The 19377-nt window shown below is 36.4% G+C and overlaps 3 protein-coding genes across 3 annotated transcripts in view; 2 read left to right on the plus strand and 1 right to left on the minus strand.

Annotated features, from left to right (window-relative positions):
- The window catches only part of LOC134656855 (uncharacterized), a 494896-nt gene extending 488029 nt beyond the window's left edge, over nt 1-6867 (plus strand). Inside the window, exons 20-29 of the mRNA XM_063512379.1 lie at nt 21-1932; nt 2025-2124; nt 2334-2571; nt 2665-3062; nt 3148-3335; nt 3704-3851; nt 4228-4358; nt 4658-4788; nt 5352-5552; nt 6402-6867. Of these exons, the coding sequence (XP_063368449.1) occupies nt 21-1932; nt 2025-2124; nt 2334-2571; nt 2665-3062; nt 3148-3335; nt 3704-3851; nt 4228-4358; nt 4658-4788; nt 5352-5552; nt 6402-6545 (3591 nt within the window). The 3' untranslated portion in view covers nt 6546-6867. The remainder of the gene's footprint in view (nt 1-20; nt 1933-2024; nt 2125-2333; nt 2572-2664; nt 3063-3147; nt 3336-3703; nt 3852-4227; nt 4359-4657; nt 4789-5351; nt 5553-6401) is intronic.
- Nucleotides 1-19377, minus strand: part of LOC134656957 (protein D3-like) — a 385106-nt gene that overhangs the window by 308402 nt on the left and 57327 nt on the right. The gene's annotated exons all lie outside the window — the stretch shown is intronic.
- On the plus strand, nt 12996-15263 carry LOC134656744 (uncharacterized). Its single transcript, XM_063512260.1, has 2 exons — nt 12996-13322; nt 13943-15263. Exons 1-2 carry the CDS (start codon nt 13147-13149, stop codon nt 15210-15212), a joined length of 1446 nt encoding a protein of 481 aa, XP_063368330.1. The 5' UTR covers nt 12996-13146; the 3' UTR covers nt 15213-15263.

The raw sequence follows: 19377 nt of genomic DNA on the forward strand, positions 1-19377 counted from the left end.
TCATGTTTGATTTTGCACAGGATCGTGAGGAAAAAGCTGCAAAACAACGGCATTCCACATCGTCTGTTGTTTCGCCTCAACCTCAACCGACACCATCAACAAGTTCGGGGCCCCAAATTGAACCGGAAGTCATTGGTGCGGGATTACCACTCCTACAGAGGCTTTTACTACTTAAAGCCAAGGAAGAACGGGAAAAAAATCAGCTAACCCCAATGAATAGCAATCAAGCATCAAGTTCAGATACCATTAGTCCAAGTTCCATAAAAAGTCCTTTAAGCCCTACTATAAAAACATTAAGCCCCATAAGAAAAGGTTCCGAGTCTAGTTCGCCAGGAAAACTTCACAGTCCAACTGCGAAAAATTCTCGCAAAAATTCCTCGGGATCTAGTGATGGCACATCAAAACCTAAAGTGAGCTTTAGAGATAAAATATTACAAGTCCAAGGTGACGGAACGGCTGTTTGTCAACCACTCATGAAAGATGCCAGTGAAAAACCTGCAGCTGTCGTTGAGCCAACCCCGAAAACCGAAAGCAACTTTATTTCAATCCCCCATTCAGTTGTCAGTAAAATAAAGTCACCGGCTAAAGCAGTAGGATCAACTTTTAGAGATAAACTAAAGATGTTACAAAGCGGAAGCTCCCCAAAAGAATCTGGAGGAAGTTCGCCAAAGGATTCAAGTATTGATAAAAATAAAATGCCATTACAAGAAAAAACATCAGCAGAAATTTCACCTATCCAGCAAAGTGAACATAAAGAAGAGACAAAACCTAAAAAACCGTGGTCGAAATTGAAAAAAGCCGCAATCCTAGGAGAGTCAAAAAGTCAAAGTGTATCAAACGAGGAAAAGAAGGAAATCGAAATTGCGAGCCAGGAAGTAAAAGAAGAGTGTAAGCCAGAGGCTGCTGTAAATATTTGCGTGCCTATAGTTACAGCGGAGCTTGTTAGAATAGACAATAATAATGTTGACGTTGATAGTGATAATGCTAAGCAAGATAAACCTAAGATATGCTTAACAGGCCCTTTGGAACCCGTCCAAGAAAAATCTTTAGATTTATTAACATATTCTCCAAAGAAAAATATTGTCGCAAAACCAAGTGACTCTAACAGTACTCACTTTACCGGAGGCATGCTTTTGCCAAAAGCTAAGAAATATAGATCAATAGACGATCTCTCGCCAGAATATGGAGGGTTACCATTCGTAAAGAAATTGAAAATTTTAAACGAAAGGCAAAAATTAGCAGAATTAGAAAAAGTAGTTAAATTTCGCAGTTCTAGCTTAGACTGCACTAGTTCTTCGGAAGACTTATTATGTGATACCCTAACCCGAAGTCATTCTGAAGGCAGTACTATGGATAAAAGAAAATACAAACGAAAATCAATCGATTCTCTTGGAAGTCATGGATCTAACGAGACACTAGAAAGGCGAACACTCAAATCCATTCTTAAGAAGTTATCAGAAGATGTCACTCCTGCTGAAAGTCCTGAAAGGAGCAATGAGTTTAAAAAATTAATCCGAGCTCCAACGTTAGAGGGATACGCAGCAAGACATTCAAAGTTTTCTAAAAGTGTTACATTCCACAGGCACACTTTGCCTTCACCTCCTGCGAGCTTTCCGGTTGATGCCAGATGTGAAATATTCCAAATGCCAGACGTACGCAATGAAATTATGCCTGAAGTTCCTCCTGCAGACATAAGTGCAGAAGGAGTTCCAGAGCCTATTGACCCTAGTAATCAGATAGCTCCTCCATCCACTGAAACTGTCATCACGCAGGACTTAGATATACCAATAAGAGCAGATTATGAAATTAAACAAAATATTGATCCTATGTATGGATTTAAAACGTTAAGACCTGAAGAAATAAAAGTACCTTCAGAGAAACCTAAGCTGACTCTTATTTCCGCTGTAGCCAACCAACGGAAGTTATTGCGAGGTGAGCTTTAGCTCTAAGTTTTGCAAAATTTACATCAAACCGTAGTTTGTATGTTTATATCGAAAACCAATAAGATTTATTTGCGATTTCAGGATCTCTAGAAGAACAAGAGTATTTCGGTGAAGTTCTTTTAGGCATAAAACAAGTTATTCAAGGTCACTTACATGATGTTCAAGGAAAATTTCAAGATAGGTGAGCAAACATTTTGAATGTACCTACCTATACTTAATACTACTACTACTATAAAAAAAATATTTATTAAACCAACATAATTTATTATTATTATTTATTTTACATTGCGTTTATTGCATACATTTTTGTCTATTACTCTTGTCTATTACATAGCATATGTTGAATTCCTTCGCCTTCATTACCAATAAAACTCTGTGTTTCATTTGTAGATTTAATAGCCTAGAAAATGAGGTGAGAAAACGGGATGAAATAATCAGTCAACTTCAAAAACGTATTCAAGAGTTAGAACGACTTGGCTTGCCAGGCATCAGCCCTACAGAAGAACAAGTAGAGCCTCCACAACAATCTCCAACTCACCCAGAAGAGGAAAGTGCCGCAAATACCCCCCTTTGTAAAAACGGCAGCTCTGGTAGTGAAGACATTTCTGGTGCCGATGAGGGTTTTATGGTACGAATTATACGAATTCTGAAATTATGTGTAGTATGCTAACTTTTGTACTCGCATATTTCATTTCTCATTTCACCGTTATTTTATTTGCAGAGAGGTGATTCACTAGATACAGTTTTTGCAACATCTCCACCTACAGTAAGCGCAGAAGAAGAAGAAAAAGATGCTCCAGAACCACCATCATCACCTAAAGAAATATTAACCACCGAAGACATTTCGGAAGAAAAACTAGCAGAAATGACGGAAGGAATAGAATTAGCAAAATTATCATACTCAGAAATCCAAAGCTTAGCTGAAAGAATATCAAGCAGGACAGAAAAATCTTACTCAAGTAAGGAACAATGGACAGTGAGCAAGTCCAAAAGGTTAGATTTGAATTTAGATGGCAAAGCTGGAACTTATTCGAGGAAACGGGCAGCGAAATTGAGGCAAAGGAAGTCATGGGAGGACCAAAGTGATCAAGAGAGCATGGAAATGCAAGATTTAACGAGGTAATTTCGACATGACAATATTTTTAAGACTTTACTCTAATCAAAATATTGAAAAACTAGTGATGTATGTATTATTTTTGTGTAGGCCCATATCTCCTCACTCTTCGGAAGATCGTTCTCTGCTCAGTCCAGAACAGTCAAGCTTGAGGACCAGCAGACGCAGCATGCGACCTTTCCATTTCTTCGGCACACATTTAGACAACACCAAGTCAAAAATTAAGAAGACCCTTTCTGTTGACACTGGCATGCATCATACAGGGACGAAAGAGAAAAGTTAGTTTTGCATATTCTGGAAATATTAAAAATTTCATCAATTTAACTGAGACCTCGGCCTCTAAGAATGCCAATAAACCTCACAGTAGAACCAGGCCTCAATGCGCGATTTTTGACTGTATTGAAAACTGCTTTTTTTGCTACTACCAATAAAGTTTTTATATCATAGTCATAGTCATTTATTTATAATATTTTAAATATTACATGTCAATTTATTTAGGTATTAGGTTTCGTTGTTATATAATATTCAAATTAATTAAGTAATCAGCGTATTCTCCAATAAATTTAGATTAGCAGCATAATGACCAATTTATTTTAAAGCGAATGTTTCTTTTGGCTTGTACTAATAAATATTTTTTTGTATTTAGTTGATTTAGGTCGGCAGCGGCACCACCGCAAGTTCAGTCTTGGCTCATTCTTCGGATACCATCGCGGTTCACAATCGAGTCACAAACCGGCGCACAACTGCAATGACGTTGTTCTGGATATAGGGAGCGACTATAGTTGGAGTGACACGTAAGAATAATTCAAGTTTTCGAGTAATAATCATTATAATGTTAAGTACAAGTCAACTCACGAAAATTGGCGCGGATTTGATATGAAAATTTTAACATTTCAGTCTAAATCTCGCGCCAGCTCTTATTAATTCACCTATAAACTGCTTTTTGAAATTCGTGTTGTAAATGTTTTTGTTGCTATTTGCACCACCTATTTCCGTTTCGTTCAATTTTACAGTCAAGAAATTTACTAGCAACCTTTTTGTCACTTACGGTACCTACTTAGTCCTGAATGGATGGATATGATTTGCTCTAAAGCATTAAGCTGTTCGTAATGTAGGTACCTACCGATAAGTTTATACAACTAGTAATTTGCTTTTTATACAATTCCATAGGAACTCAACATCGTCAAGCAGCGATTCAGAATCGATGCCTCGCACGCCGGTGTTCGAAGAATTTGTGGAAAGCAGTTCCAGACGAGGCAGAGCCAGCAGTTCCAGTCACGGAAGTTTATCTCCCATAAGAAGTGAGTACAAGGGTATATTCGATCGTAAGTTTTTAAACTAAGGCGTTTTTAGATATCAGTGGCCTGTGCAATCATATTTCAGTACTACATTAAGCGTGATAAAAAGATAAAGGGTTAAGATCCTGTTGTGCAATGGGTATTTTTGTGATAAACAAATCAGACGTAACACGTCCATTAGTCATTTAGTCATTCATTTATTCAATATTGCATAGGATTCCATAGGTTCATAGATTTCACAATATAGTTGTGTATGATATGGAATATCACAAAAAAGCCAAATTTGAACATTAATGTTACAGCCATGGCTGGGAGTGGCGGTGACTGGGAAGTGATGATGTTAGCCGAAGAACTGGACAAGAGGGAACGAGAGAAGGAAAGGGAAGAAAATAGGAGGCACCACTATTCCACTACCCTACGAGAGTTAGAAGAGGTTGGTTATACATACTATTGTGCTACCTATGTAATTTGTATCAAATTGTTTTAAAAATGATTGCCGAGAGGCGGGAGGTCTGTCAGTGCAGAGGGGTAGATAACGCCTCTAGCATTCTTGCGACCATGCTTTGGGGAAAATCTTTTATATTACGTTTTTAGTTTTGTTTTGTTTTTAGCATATAAATTGTACTTTAATTTTATTATAATTTCTAGCCACATATTTTACTTCATATTATATGTATAATGTAGATTGTGCTATTTGTGCTTATTGATTACAGTTAATTTAAATTATAGCATCTTCCTGTGTTTTTGCTATGCTTTATGTAAAAAGCAACCCCTGGTTATTTCACTTCCTCTTTCGTTATTCTCTCTACATTTTTAATGGAGCATATTATTATTATTTGGAGCATACATGAATCAGATAAAGGAAACACTCTACGTCGTGTCGTATCAGGCTGTCAAAGAGAAGGCAGAGGACCGCCAAACATGGAAATTGCTCCACCGACAAAAGTCTTACTCTTAAATTTATGATGATATGATGAATATGGTGATATTTTGCAGGAATCCGACACTCCACAGCGTGAAGACAGTCTCGACGAATACTCCAACATCGACGACTCTAACTCCTCGTCCACGACGCACCTTCTCTCCCAGTCCATGAGTGATCCCTCGCAGAGGTCGCTGGAGACGTCGTTCACTGAACGCAGCAGTCGGACGGGCAGAGAGCCGAGGCAGCAGAGAGGGGGGTCAGTTGGTGAACCGGTGAGTGTTTTACACATTAGGAAAACCTGACACCACTACTATAGTTGGTCAAACCAATTTGTCAGGAAGTCAAATGTTCCACCTTCACTTTCCTCTTTTTGTCACCTTTATCTAATCTAATACCTTTAAACGATATATCTAATACCTTTAAACGAGCAATAATCTATCTATCTAATACCTTCTTCTTTATTTATTTATATATATATTTCGGGGATCTCGGAAACGGCTCTTAACGATTTCGATGAAATTTGCTATACGGGGGTTTTCGGGGGCGAAAAATCGATCTAGCTAGGTCTTATCTCTGGGAAAACGCGCATTTTCGAGTTTTTATATGCTTTCCGAGCGAAGCTCGGTCACCCAGATATTTTTGATTATTTAACACAGAAAATGAACAGTCTTTTGAATTTCTGATCCGTAATATTTAGTCCATTTGTCAGTCCATAAATATTAATTAGATCATAGAGGCAAATTACGTCAAATATTAGATATCCAAACGATATGGATTGGATATGTCAGTGTCAAACAAGTGTCAAGTGACGTTTCTTCAAACAAAAACGTCACTTTTGACACTTGTTTGACACCGACATATCTTGGTGATGTCTAATAGATATCTAGTTCATAATCCGATTCGGGCCCCATGTCCCGCTATAGCTTTGTCATTAAAAGATTGTTTATTCTATGAGTTTTTCCATTTTTTCTGTGTAAGTAGATTGAGTCTGTTCGGAAATAGAAGAGTCGAATATACGGCCCAATACATTCCACGACTCTACTTTTTTCGCACAGACTCTAGTTAATTTTTTAATGGGACAGTTGGGTTCAAATTTATGATATATATATTTTCTTCCTCAGATCCGTTCAGACTCCCCCCTAAGACAGAGAGGGTTGATCTTGCGAGCAGCCAGTCTCGATCGCGAGACCACACCGGCGCCCGCGCAGGCCCGCCGCTTCGGCTCTCTGAAGAGCGCCAGCACGGACTCGCACAAGAGACTCTGATCCGGTTCGCCACACGGATCGAGCCGTGGGTCCGCTGACGTCAATAGTGCAAACGCAGCTCAAATTTGTTGTGACGAACCTTTAAACGGACAGGTAAACGGAGGTGAAATCAGAAGAGAGAGAGGCATAGTTAGGAACGAACGAGAGAATGAACTAAGTATTAATTCGAATGTAAACGGTAGCGACGACGACCGGGCGGTTGTCGGTCAATTATATGTGGTGATCGTTTTGTTCTACGAAGATTACGATTATTTGATATTTTTAGTTATAGAGTAGTTTAACGTGTATGACATCGTGAACTGATGCCGATATATATTCATTTCGGACTATATATTTTCGTAACGTGTATCGCTGTTTCAAGTGACTGGTGTGACAATCGACTCGAATCATTATCTGTTAACGATGTCTTAAATATTTTAAATCTGCACCATTTAAAATATTTAAGACATGTACCCATGACAAAATTTCCATAATGAGAAATATTTTTATTACTCAATTTTCAATGTATTGTCCAATCCATTTAGTTTTAAATGTGCTCGAAGCAGTCGGCACTTAAAGATTCTGTAAGTCGAACCATAGAACCTACTTAACGAATGTTACAATCGAATTTTAAATTATTGTTTTTTTTTTGTTTTTATCTGTATCAAAGTGAGTATAATGTTCATGTTTTTATTGCCGTTCAATTTTAGTGCCCTTGATATTAAGTACCTACAAATGTATTTTGGATATATGCACAAAAATAATAACATTATTATGTGTGTATTACCAAATGTAAGAGTAATATATGTTTAAGTAAAAAAATGTGTCGAGTTCCTAGAATGAGAATATATTCTTATTTTTATTTCAACATTTTATGTATACCTAATCAAGAAATATTTTTTTAAATGAGCTATCTCAAATGTTTACTATTGTTTCAAGGTCCTAATTGTACTAGGTTCCTATAGATATTTATATGAAGTATAGGTATGTATAATTATAACTCATAGAATTCAACGATTTTTATTTAAACAAACGTATTTACATTACTCAAATTCTATAATCATTAAATGAATCTAGTGCCAAAAGTCTAGGTATACCTAATCATATTTGTAATTTTCGAATTCTATTAGATATTCTATACGTGTTATTGTATAAGGTTATTTTACAATATTGTAAATATAAATAACGGTTATGTTAGATAATAATGTAATATTGTGTATACTTATTATAACAGTAAATAATAATAATGAACTAGGGCATATGCCTATATAGATACACAATTTGCATTAAGGCAATTAATGCAAAAGAAGTAAGGTAAGGTAGGCAAAGTTCTCCTATGAGACAAGTGCACCTAGGTATTCTTGAAATACAAATAGAACGTAAGGGTCCCATAACCTAGGTAGGTACCTTACTTAGCTTTTACCCTTTTACCTAATCAAATGTACTCCCGGAAAAAATGCATCACGCTGGAAGTGCCTCTAATCGATGCATTTGCCCCATAGGTGCTCTTTGTCCCATCTGACCTTTGTTTGAAAAATGGAACAAAGGTTTTTAAATGCTTTTCGATAACACGATAACACCATGTAATATAATTATTATATTATATTATCAAAAGGAGTCAAAGTACCTAAAACTAATTAAAAGTGCCAAACGTGTCCGCTATTAAACATAAAATATGTTCAAGACATGTTTTATTATGTTGAATGATAATATGCGATGAATACTCACCCCGTTGTATGGTAAATTTAGATAGGATAAAGGGTGACACAAAGATATTATAAATAAGTTTAATTTTGAGACTCTAATTATACTTAACTGCCGAATTTATTTCGAAGTAATCGCTATGTTATGCCATAGAGAAATATAGTAAGACAAGAGTGCTCACTCCATACATCAGTTAGACTATTAATTTCAGTGTCTACATATAGCATCGAGTAGCGGAACTATCAGTACTGCTACTTGACAATAGATGTAGCACCGACCGGAAAGTCTTATCTCAACAGCATAAGACTTTCCGGTCGGTGCTACATCTAATGTCAAGTAGCAGTACTGATAGTTCCGCTACTCGATGCTAGATGCTAATCATTAATAGTCTTTTTGGTACTAAAACTGATGTATGGAGTGAGCAATCTATGTATTTTTTTCTCTATGGTTATGCCAAGCCCATTTTTGCGCTTAATCTTAGTCAAACATTTTTCTCTCAATAAGCACTTACCTAAATATGATTTTAAAGATAGAGAATAATTAATTATTCAACATAATATTGTTATATGCCCACGTAGGTACCTACCCACGAAGGTAAATGCGCGATTGCCTACTTTAAAAAATCTCATAAGAATATTGACCCCTAGCTTCATAATTTGCAAAAAAATATTATTACATTTATTTGTTACTTCTTATCTAGACAATTACTTATTATCATCTCAAATCAAGAACTGGCACTCTTTCTAGGTTAGCTGGAATAGGCTCTGAAGTAAATAATTGTAGGTAACTTACGAAATTTACAATGATTAGTGGAAAAGTGCAGCAAAAGGTAGCTAAACGCCAAAGATAGGTTAGGTTCTAAAATATTTATTTTCACATAGGCCAAAAACCGAATTTTAATAATGAACATAAAGTCCGTCAACCAAATCTTGTCAGTAGTAAAAGGCGGCAAATTTGAAAAGTCGCGGGTTAGCAACACTGTGTTCGAATAATTCCAAAATGCGTGTCATCTGTGTTTTATCTGTGGAATGTGGATCGTGAACGACAGCCGTCACCTTATTTGTTTTCATTTGGTTTTCATTCTGAATCGTTTCTGTTTCAAGAGATATTTCTGCTGTCACCATTAAATACCAATACATTAAATAAGAATAAGCAAAGCTAAGGGGCCTACAATGTACAATCATGCTCGTTGATGGTAAACATTACTAAAAAGCGGCCAAGTGCGAGTCGGACTCGCCCATGAAGGGTTCCGTATTTAGGCGATTTATGACGTATTAAAAAAACTACTTGCTAGATCTCGTTCAAACCAATTTTCGGTGGAAGTTTACATGGTAATGTACATCATATATTTTTTTTAGTTTTATCATTCTCTTATTTTAGAAGTTACAGGGGGGGGGACACACATTTTACCACTTTGGAAGTGTCTCTCGCGCAAACTATTCAGTTTAGAAAAAAATGATATTAGAAACCTCAATATCATTTTTGAAGACCTATCCATAGATACCCCACACGTATGGGTTTGATGAAAAAAAAAATTTTGAGTTTCAGTTCGAAGTATGGGGAACCCCAAAACTTTATTGTTTTTTTTTCTATTTTTGTGTGAAAATCTTAATGCGGTTCACAGAATACATCTACTTACCAAGTTTCAACAGTATAGTTCTTATAGTTTCGGAGAAAAGTGGCTGTGACATACGGACGGACAGACAGACGGACAGACAGACAGACAGACAGACAGACATGACGAATCTATAAGGGTTCCGTTTTTTGCCATTTGGCTACGGAACCCTAAAAATTGAGGTTATGACAAGTACATACTGGAAGAACTCTTTCGAACTTTTAAGATTATGTTCAGTTTTTTTGTTTTAGGGTTAAAAGGCATAAATAAAATTAAAACGTATGCCTAAATCTATCCAACAAGACCATAAATTGTGTCCTGGAAACCGTCCATAGGCCCACATGTCTAATATTTTCAGCAATCAGTTGTGACTATTTACAAAGGTAAACCTTTTAAACAGTATTAAGAGCCTTGATTATATCGCCGTTCTTTCGCAATATCTACCTAATCCATACATGTTTGTTGCAGGATTAAATCTTGCCCAATATAAGGCGTTCGTAGTAGAAAGTATCTCTTCAGACAATACTTACCTATGGCGGTTTATATACGTGTACAACGCAACCAAGTCGAAAAGTGCCCCTTATCTTATTTACCTTTAAATTAAATAAACACCCAAATATCAGTTGTTTTATTTTTAATATGTATATTGTACAATATATACCAATCAAAAAAATTACACAGGTATGTCATATTCATTCAGAACAGTACACTAATTTACATTAACAAGTGGCATATTATATTGTAAATAACAAATATATGACTATCTAATTATCTGCATTTTGATATGATTTTATTTTAGTAAACTTAGAAGACATAGGGAACAAAGAGAATATAAGCACTACGATAGAGAGTTGTTTTTGATATCTTTAAATTTGTTCATCATTTTGATTAACATTGTTTTAACATCGCTTTTAAATTGTCCGTCCATGTTTCAATTTTTTTCAATAAACCGCGAGTGACAATTTGAATTGACGTACGCAGGGCGCGCTCAGCGGAAAAAAAATCTTATGGTTCGATGTACATTGCTGCTTTTCTTAGCGCAATACTGCTCTTTGAGTGTTGCCCTACTTTAGTTTGCTTTACATTGCTACTGACAAGATTTGGTTGACGGACTATATTTCAAAAATCAGTCAAACAACTTTGTCAGTAGAAAAAGGCGCGAAATTCAAATTTTCTACGAGACGATGACCCTGCGCGCCTTTTTTTTTTAATTTGCCGCTCGTTTCTACTGACGGCCAAGGCTTAACAGACTATAGATTACAGGTGAGAGTAACGGGTACAATTTATACATATATTTAGTACCTACTTATGATCATTTTTGTAACGTAACGTAGCACAACGTTAGTTATACTATAATATTTCTGAACAAACAGATACTTATAATATTATTAATGTTTATTATAACAAGCCCAATTAATGGTACGATTGATAGATTTTGAATAGAAATATAATGTAATAAATAATTATGATAGGTACTTAAGAATATTATTAAATGATAATAAAAGCACTTAGTGAGATAGATATCTATGACGAAAATTAAATTAATATTGTATTTAGAATTAGGCATCAACTCATGAAAAACCGATGAGAATAAAGATACAATTAAAACATGCATTTTGTTTTTATTGCTTCTATAACTTTAGTTGCATGAGAATATTAATTAATTTACTAAACATAAGCACCTAATAAAGTCGTTGGGTATTCAAAATCGTCTTATTAAACAAGCGCGAAACATTCGTAATCCTCGCCTAAATTGTGCCTAAATATACGTAGACGGCAGAAAAATAAAGCTGGTCAAGCAAATCTTGTCAGTAAAAAAGGACGCGAAATTCAAATTTTCTATGGGACATGGGACGATACCCCTTCGCGCCTACATTTTTCAAATTTACCGCCTTTTTTACTGACAAGATTTGGTTGACCAGCTATATATCAGTTTGTCAAAGGACTGTCTCGAGCGGGACGGGATGATCAAATCGACCGATTTAATCAGTAAAGAAATTGGCGTCGATCTCCAATTTCAGTTTTATAGCTATCGAGCTATTGCTATTGGCTATTTATGGTTGGAGCGTTCTAAATTAAAAAAGCGGCCAAGTGCGAGTCGGACTCGCCCATGAAGGTTCCGTATTTAGGCGATTTATGACGTATAAAAAAAACTACTTACTAGATCTCGTTCAAACCAATTTTCGGTGGAAGTTTACATGGTAATGTACATCATATATTTTTTTTAGTTTTATCATTCTCTTATTTTAGAAGTTACAGGGGGGGGGGGGGCACACATTTTACCACTTTGGAAGTGTCTCTCGCGCAAACTATTTAGTTTAGAAAAAAATGATATTAGAAACCTCAATATCATTTTTGAAGACCTATCCATAGATACCCCACACGTATGGGTTTGATGAAAAAAAAATTTTTGAGTTTCAGTTCGAAGTATGGGGAACCCCAAAAATTTATTGTCTTTTTTCTATTTTTGTGTGAAAATCTTAATGCGGTTCACATAATACATCTACTTACCAAGTTTCAACAGTATAGTTCTTATAGTTTCGGAGAAAAGTGGCTGTGACATACGGACGGACAGACAGACGGACAGACAGACAGACTTGACGAATCTATAAGGGTTCCGTTTTTTGCCATTTGGCTACAGAACCCTAAAAAGTGCCCCCAAAGGTAAATTGGTATTCTTGCGTCCGCGTTATTGGTCATAATCGGCGATTGATCTCAGTGAGCCAAATTGGCTTTTGCGTCCGCACGTCCTGATTTAATCGGACAATTTCATCAGATTGGCGAAAAATCGTCCTCGTCTGGACACGCCTTTATTTAAAACATAGAGACAGAGCGAATCATACTATCGTCTTACACTAGTACTAGCATAGCACCCAAAAGAAAAGGATAAGTATAGTTTTTTTTTATTTTATTTACTGACAAATTGGTTTGACCAACTATAGGTCTCTAGGCTCTCTGTAGTTTCGATCAAAATGCCGCAATGTATCGAAAATCGCATGCAGCTTGTGGCAAGGTCTATAGAGCCCTGGAAAACCGAATGAATGATTTGTAAGACTGTCAATGTCAAAACAAAGAACCAATCAATACCATTGAATGATATGAATGGAATTTGGCCAAACTAAAGTTAACTAAACAATAGTCAGGGGGTCAGGACAAAAAACAATTCTGTTTTACGAGAAAACTAAGAAATATCTAGCCTTAAACGCAAGAATCGTTTTACTGTTCCTTTCTTAATAAGTGCAACTTAAAGGCACCGCGTAATTGAGTAGTCCCTTCCTTGATGACTGTCTTAAACGAACAGCGATGTCGCCACGAAAACAGCCAAATAGTTTGTTTAAAATCTGCGTTAGAAACTGTATTAGTTTAATTAATTCTGCTTGTTATGTTATTGAAGCGAATAGTCCGGAGAATAATTTTCACGAATGCGAGGCTGAGGCGATCGCGCTGAAGTGCCAATTGATGTCGATGCTTCCAGCCAGGTGAGTCAGGATTTAAATTAAAAATAATGTGACCAAACTGCGGGAACGTATCATGTTACATTTACAAGCAATATTAGTGAAGGTCATTCTAATGAAAAAACTTTGTTGCAACACAGGCAGTTTTGTTTATTATTACTATGCAGAATGCCATTTCTAAGAATGAAATTGTATGCAATTTTATTTTCTCCCACGCTTAAAGTTGGTTGTAAGTACCTAATAGTAAGTAAGCATGCGATTTAAAATCAGGCACTTAATATATAGAACCCCTGCAAAGTATGCTTAATTGTGAGTTGTGTTAATAAAATTTGATGTAGGTAAATAATGATGCTTGTTGATTATATTTCACAAGCAGTCTCCAATTAAAATCATCATACTAACTTCTGCCAGATGCACCATCTGCACTTGACAGACGGATCAATGTCAGCCAGCTCGCCGCGGCGGTTTACTATGAAACTATTCATACAATAAACTTTAGCAAACTCTTTAATGATGACAAACAGTATGGTGCAACCAACCCTAAAACTTACACACATTCTGTAGTTACTGCAACTGAAAAAAAAATAATGCAACAACTTACTCAGAACAAGATTTGTCATTCATTAACAACTTTTCTTTTCCAGGTTATTTGATGTCCTCTGTTCTGAAAGAACATGCTGCCAATACCGCGGTGACCCTCGTGTTCAACTTCGCATTCTGACGCACCCCAACCTCAGAGCCTTCCGTAAATGTGACCTAGATAACGGCATTCCTCAGGCATTCTGGATACAAACCCTCCCCAACTTCAGCCGCTTAGTTATCCTAGATCTCAAGTTCATTTGCACCGATGAAATACTCCAGGTTATTGGAGTCAGTTGTCCATTGCTAGAGGAAATAAATATTGTGTCAAGGGTTGATATTTGTAAATCTCTCTTCAATGCTTCCGTACTCATCAGAAATGTCTCAGATGCGGGACTCCGCTCAATCGCAAACTTGAAACAGTTGAGGATTCTCGCCATGGATCCACCGAGGAATGAAAGGGCTAATCGTGTAGGTCGATGTGTATCTCAAGCCGGGATTATAATGCTGGTTAGTGAGCTTCCATATTTAGAGGAGTTAAGGATAGAATCTTGTGATATCGGGTCAACAATGATTGGTACAGTAGTGGACATCGGGCCTTTGAGTCTAAGGAAAATAAACTGCCATTTTGCATCAGCAGATGGCATCAGGAAGTTGATTAAAATTTGTCCTCGTCTCAAGGAGTTGTCAGTAACACATTTGTCAGAGCATGACAAAGATGCTATATTGGAACAGATATCAATTAGTGATTTAAGGTTAAATAGGTTGGATTTGTCGTTTTTCTCCTATTCGGATTCTATGCAGCAGCTTCTACAGGTTAAAGGTGTTTATTTGACACATTTCTCTCTATGGGAAATTGATCATTCATTGACTTTAGATGCTGTACTGTCTTTGGGAACTTGCTGCCCTAATCTATCATCCCTCTGTATAATGACACAATCTAAATGTCTAGTTATACCTAGATATTTTCGGCGGCCGAGCAAAATGTTCTCCGAACTTCGAAATTTAACGATAGGCAACGAAAACTTTAACATAGACCACATATTAACGTTTTTCCTTGAGTGCACTCAAAATTTGCAAAAACTAGTGCTGAAATATCAAACTAAAATCAATGTGGATCAGACGATGCTGTATTTGTTAGAAAAAGGTAGTTTCAGAAATTTGAATTACTTGTGGTTAGATTGTACTCTAGAAGTATCTAAGTCTGTAGTGAAGCAGATAATTCAAAGTTGTGAAAAACTGCAGATGTTCACAGTGGACTTTACGGAAGACATGAGTGAAGTTCACAGGTACATCAACGAGAATAACTTAGATTTGAAGTTAGGTAGCTATTGAGTATTTGTAATTATGTAGTTTATTTTATAATAAACTTTTTTTATTCAAAAAGGTGGTTTTACTTATTTATACGGCACATTTACTTTAGGATTAGGGCCAATGTTATTAACTTTGGACATTATAGTCGGCGCAAAGTAAGAACCAATACTTGACACTTCAGATTTGACCCTTATAGATATGAAGCTAAGAGCTATCGTTTAACTGATAGCCTTAACCTTTTCGACGCCGTGTCAAACGCAAAAGCTGTCTCTCAGACGCCACGTCACCAAAGTGTCAAAACTTTATGTATATGCACCTAGGTCTATGTTGCTCTGTGGTCTATGACCGATTAATACGTCTTTGACGTTGGACCTGCGGTGCGTATATATCGGTCATTGGCGTCCAAAAGGTTAACGTTATTTATTATACACATATATATATACAAGGCAATACATAATACTGATTTAAACTCACGATTTTTACACACTATTAAATTGTACAACGGGGTCTTCTCCGAGACCACGGGGACAACGCCGTCCTCGAAACGTCGGAGGTAAATCTTAAAACTTAGATACGCAATTAAGTCCCGTTGTACAATTTAATAAGGCAATACATATCAGTCAAAATAATGGTTCTCACCTTGCGCTGACTATACCTACCTACCGAACAGTATTTATGCGGTACTTAACTGACCTACTATAGGTTAGTCCATGATGACTGACGCAATGCCGTGAAACACGGAGCCTAGGTACTTATAAACGTAACATATAACTGTAACACATTCACTGCCAGCGACCCGCTAGGCGGGTTCTCTGATCGTAGGCGCTTTTCGCTACATATGGGTTTTCCCACAGAGCGCGTAGCTCGCGCTGGCAATGAATGGGTTAACCTGTCAAATCCCACGATATGACGTCACCATAAGCGTTCTGGCTCATATATGAGCCGTGGGAGCTGACAGATTAATATCTCAATAAAAAACAACGTAGTTTGTGTAAAATTATAATTAATTTAATCTTATTCTTAAACATTATATTTACAAATTTCATAATTTTGATTATCATATTAAAATATATATAAAGGCTGACCAACAAAGCTCAACATAATCATATTATCTAACTTAAAAAACTTCCACGCCATGTTTATAAAACACAATTTACACAATCTTTTCCTACATTGTAGGCAAATATCGATCTAAGACCTATTTAAACGTACAGTCGCCATCAGATATATTGGAGCGGCCAAGGTGTTCACAAATATCTGAACAAATCCTCTATTTCCATGACTAAAGTGCATGGTCAGATATTTTTGAGGACCTTGGCCGCTCCGATATATCTGATGGCAACACAGAAATTAAAATTTTTTTTTATTGGGTTTACATAACTGATAACCAAAAAGTTACTTAAGATATTTTTAATATTAATTTTAATTATAGACAGGTGCAATACATTGTAGTTGTTTTGACAGCTAAACTAGATGGCGTCGTATGGTCCTGCACATTACGCCTTCACCTACTATATTTTGCACATAACCATGGTATAATAATATACTCCGCCAGGTACTCTATTCCGAGATTCGCGAATGACCTAACTGGCACTTGCCTACGTCATCATGCTGTTTACAGGTTCTCAAACTTTAAAATGTGGGAGAATTTTAACCAACAGTGAAAATTATTTTAACGGCATTAATTTTAAGTTATTCATGTAGAAACATAGTAAAATAAAACAAATCTATACTGCACTTTTCACTCCTACTCTTACAGTTCCGAATAGAGCAGCCAACCATTTTCGTAACAAAACATTAATTAAAAAGCTGACGACGTGAAAAGTTTGGAAAACACTGCGACTGCTGACACTGAGCGAGAAGGGAATAACAATTAACACGCGTTCGACAAGGACGGTCGGTCAGGGACAAAATGGCGGATTGTCAAATGTGAAAGCGCTATCCTGTGTTGCCAGTAGTGTAAACAGAATTACCCGAACGTCTGAAATTTCTTTCGTGAATCGGAAGATATTGCTAATGCATAATTAAAAATGACGTGTTATTGTAAAATTTAAGATAAAATACATATAAATGAAAATTATTAAATTATAAAGAAATAAATTAACTTATTAACCATAGATATAATGTACCCATGTAACATGTTATGTTGAAATAAAGTGGCAATGTTATTGTGACGTAGGCAAGTGACACTCTGGGAAGAGAAGACCATGTTTTATTAGACCATGCACATAACTCAGCCCAGTAAATTCACCTTAAACCAAATAAAATTAAACTAATTTTTTACACAAATGTGTTCAAGCCGCGTCTCCGTGGTAGCTTATACTAACGAACTGACAATTTCAGCGGAGACCTGGCTTAAAAATTAAAACGGCAAAAAAAAATTAACACATTCACTGCCACGAACAGAGAAGCCGTCTAGCGGGTCGCTGGCAGTAAATGGGTTAATTCATAATTTCGACGACATTATTAATTATTACCTACTTACAATCTACTGCTTAAGATCGGTTTTCGTAGGATAGCGGTGCTGTCATATAGCGGCCGTCTCCATACTATATAATACGGCTAAATATGGATGTCGTAGTATTTGTATGGAGACGGCCGCTATATGACGGCACCGCTATCGGAGGAAACCAAAGCTTTAGGGTTGAATTTCCAGATATCTTCATGGAGCTCTATTACATTCAATGGTGAAGGCTGTGCGTTGCCTGTCAAAAACAATGTGAACTAATGCTCTGGTTTCCTAGGATAGCGGTGCCGTCATATAGCGGCCGTCTCCATACAAATACTACGACATCCATATTTAGCCGTATTATTTAGTATGGAGACGGCCGCTATATGACGGCACCGCTATCCTAGGAAAACCGATCTTTAGGGGGTGAAAATGGAGTCGAAAGTTTAACGACTCCTAATCGACCGAATTCGCGGACGGAGGATAGAACAATATTATAAGGTACACCAAAAAAGACCCATTGTTATTTTAATTTTTCTTGTTTAATATGAACTTGCAGTTTTGTTTATGGTAGGTGTAAGTGGTAGGTAACTAGGTACTATAGTTCGTTTTTTTTAGCATTAGAAGGAACTTGAAAGAAGGTAAGCGATTTTGACATGTCTTTTAATTGAAAAGCACTTTTTAAACTATTACTTATGAAAGCAGAAGACTATAAAAGATCGTATTAGATTCATAATTGTTAAATATTTACCGTAACTTATTTTTAAAATGTGTTTTTCAATTAAAAGACAGATCAAGATTGTTTACCTTATTTCTAATGCTAAAAAAACGGAAGTATAGCGAACATGGATGCAAAATTTGATCCATTGACACTTATAAAAGTATGACATTTTGAAAGCAGTACGGATATGATGGTCGTTCTTGTCTACGTGACAGCGTGATAAAACGGTGTCCGTCACTTTCTTTCCCACGGTGTTAAACAGTGACAGTTATTTTATCACGTGGATAAAGATGGATAAAGCTATCCATAATAGGCTGGCTGGCAAGCTTAAGAACCGAGCCTTCTTTGGTACCTTATTCACTTAAACTACTTCCTATAGTGTGTCTGTCAAGTAGCGACGTTCATATTTAAGTTGCTATATTACATTATTAGGAAGCATAATTATTAATGTGTATGTCCCACCAGAGTTATTAATTCGATGACATAAAAGCTATGGGACATATATATTTTTACACTTGACTGTACAGTATATTGTTTCCCAAAAAAGTATTGTTTGCCCGCATTTTCGTTAGTCATAATTATTTGGTTCAGAAACGCGTCACTTTTCAGGATTGCCATAAAACACACCTAACCTAACCTATCTCTATAGGATTTTCGTAAGGTTATCCTATGATAACCTTACGAAAATCCTGAAAAAACTTCAATCCATAGACCGGTATACTGTTCATTTTCTAAAATAGTCCCAATGTCTGCTGAGACCGGTCCATGGGTGTCTATTGTTGCACCTGTGAACGGGTTCCAGCAGGCGTTCTACATGACATTAAAGCTCTCCAAAGGGCCTCTACGTGTTGGATCTATATCGACACACAAGCCTATCAATAAACGGGGATTTATAGGCCCGTGAATTCCAAAAAATTATGACAACACATGACTTAAAACTTTATGGGAAACAAAGGGACCCCAGACCAGCTATCATGGTCGCATTTTTATCACTTGTCATGACATGCGTCACTTTC

Source organism: Cydia amplana, chromosome 19, assembly GCF_948474715.1.
Source record: "Cydia amplana chromosome 19, ilCydAmpl1.1, whole genome shotgun sequence".
Lineage (NCBI taxonomy): Eukaryota > Metazoa > Arthropoda > Insecta > Lepidoptera > Tortricidae > Cydia > Cydia amplana.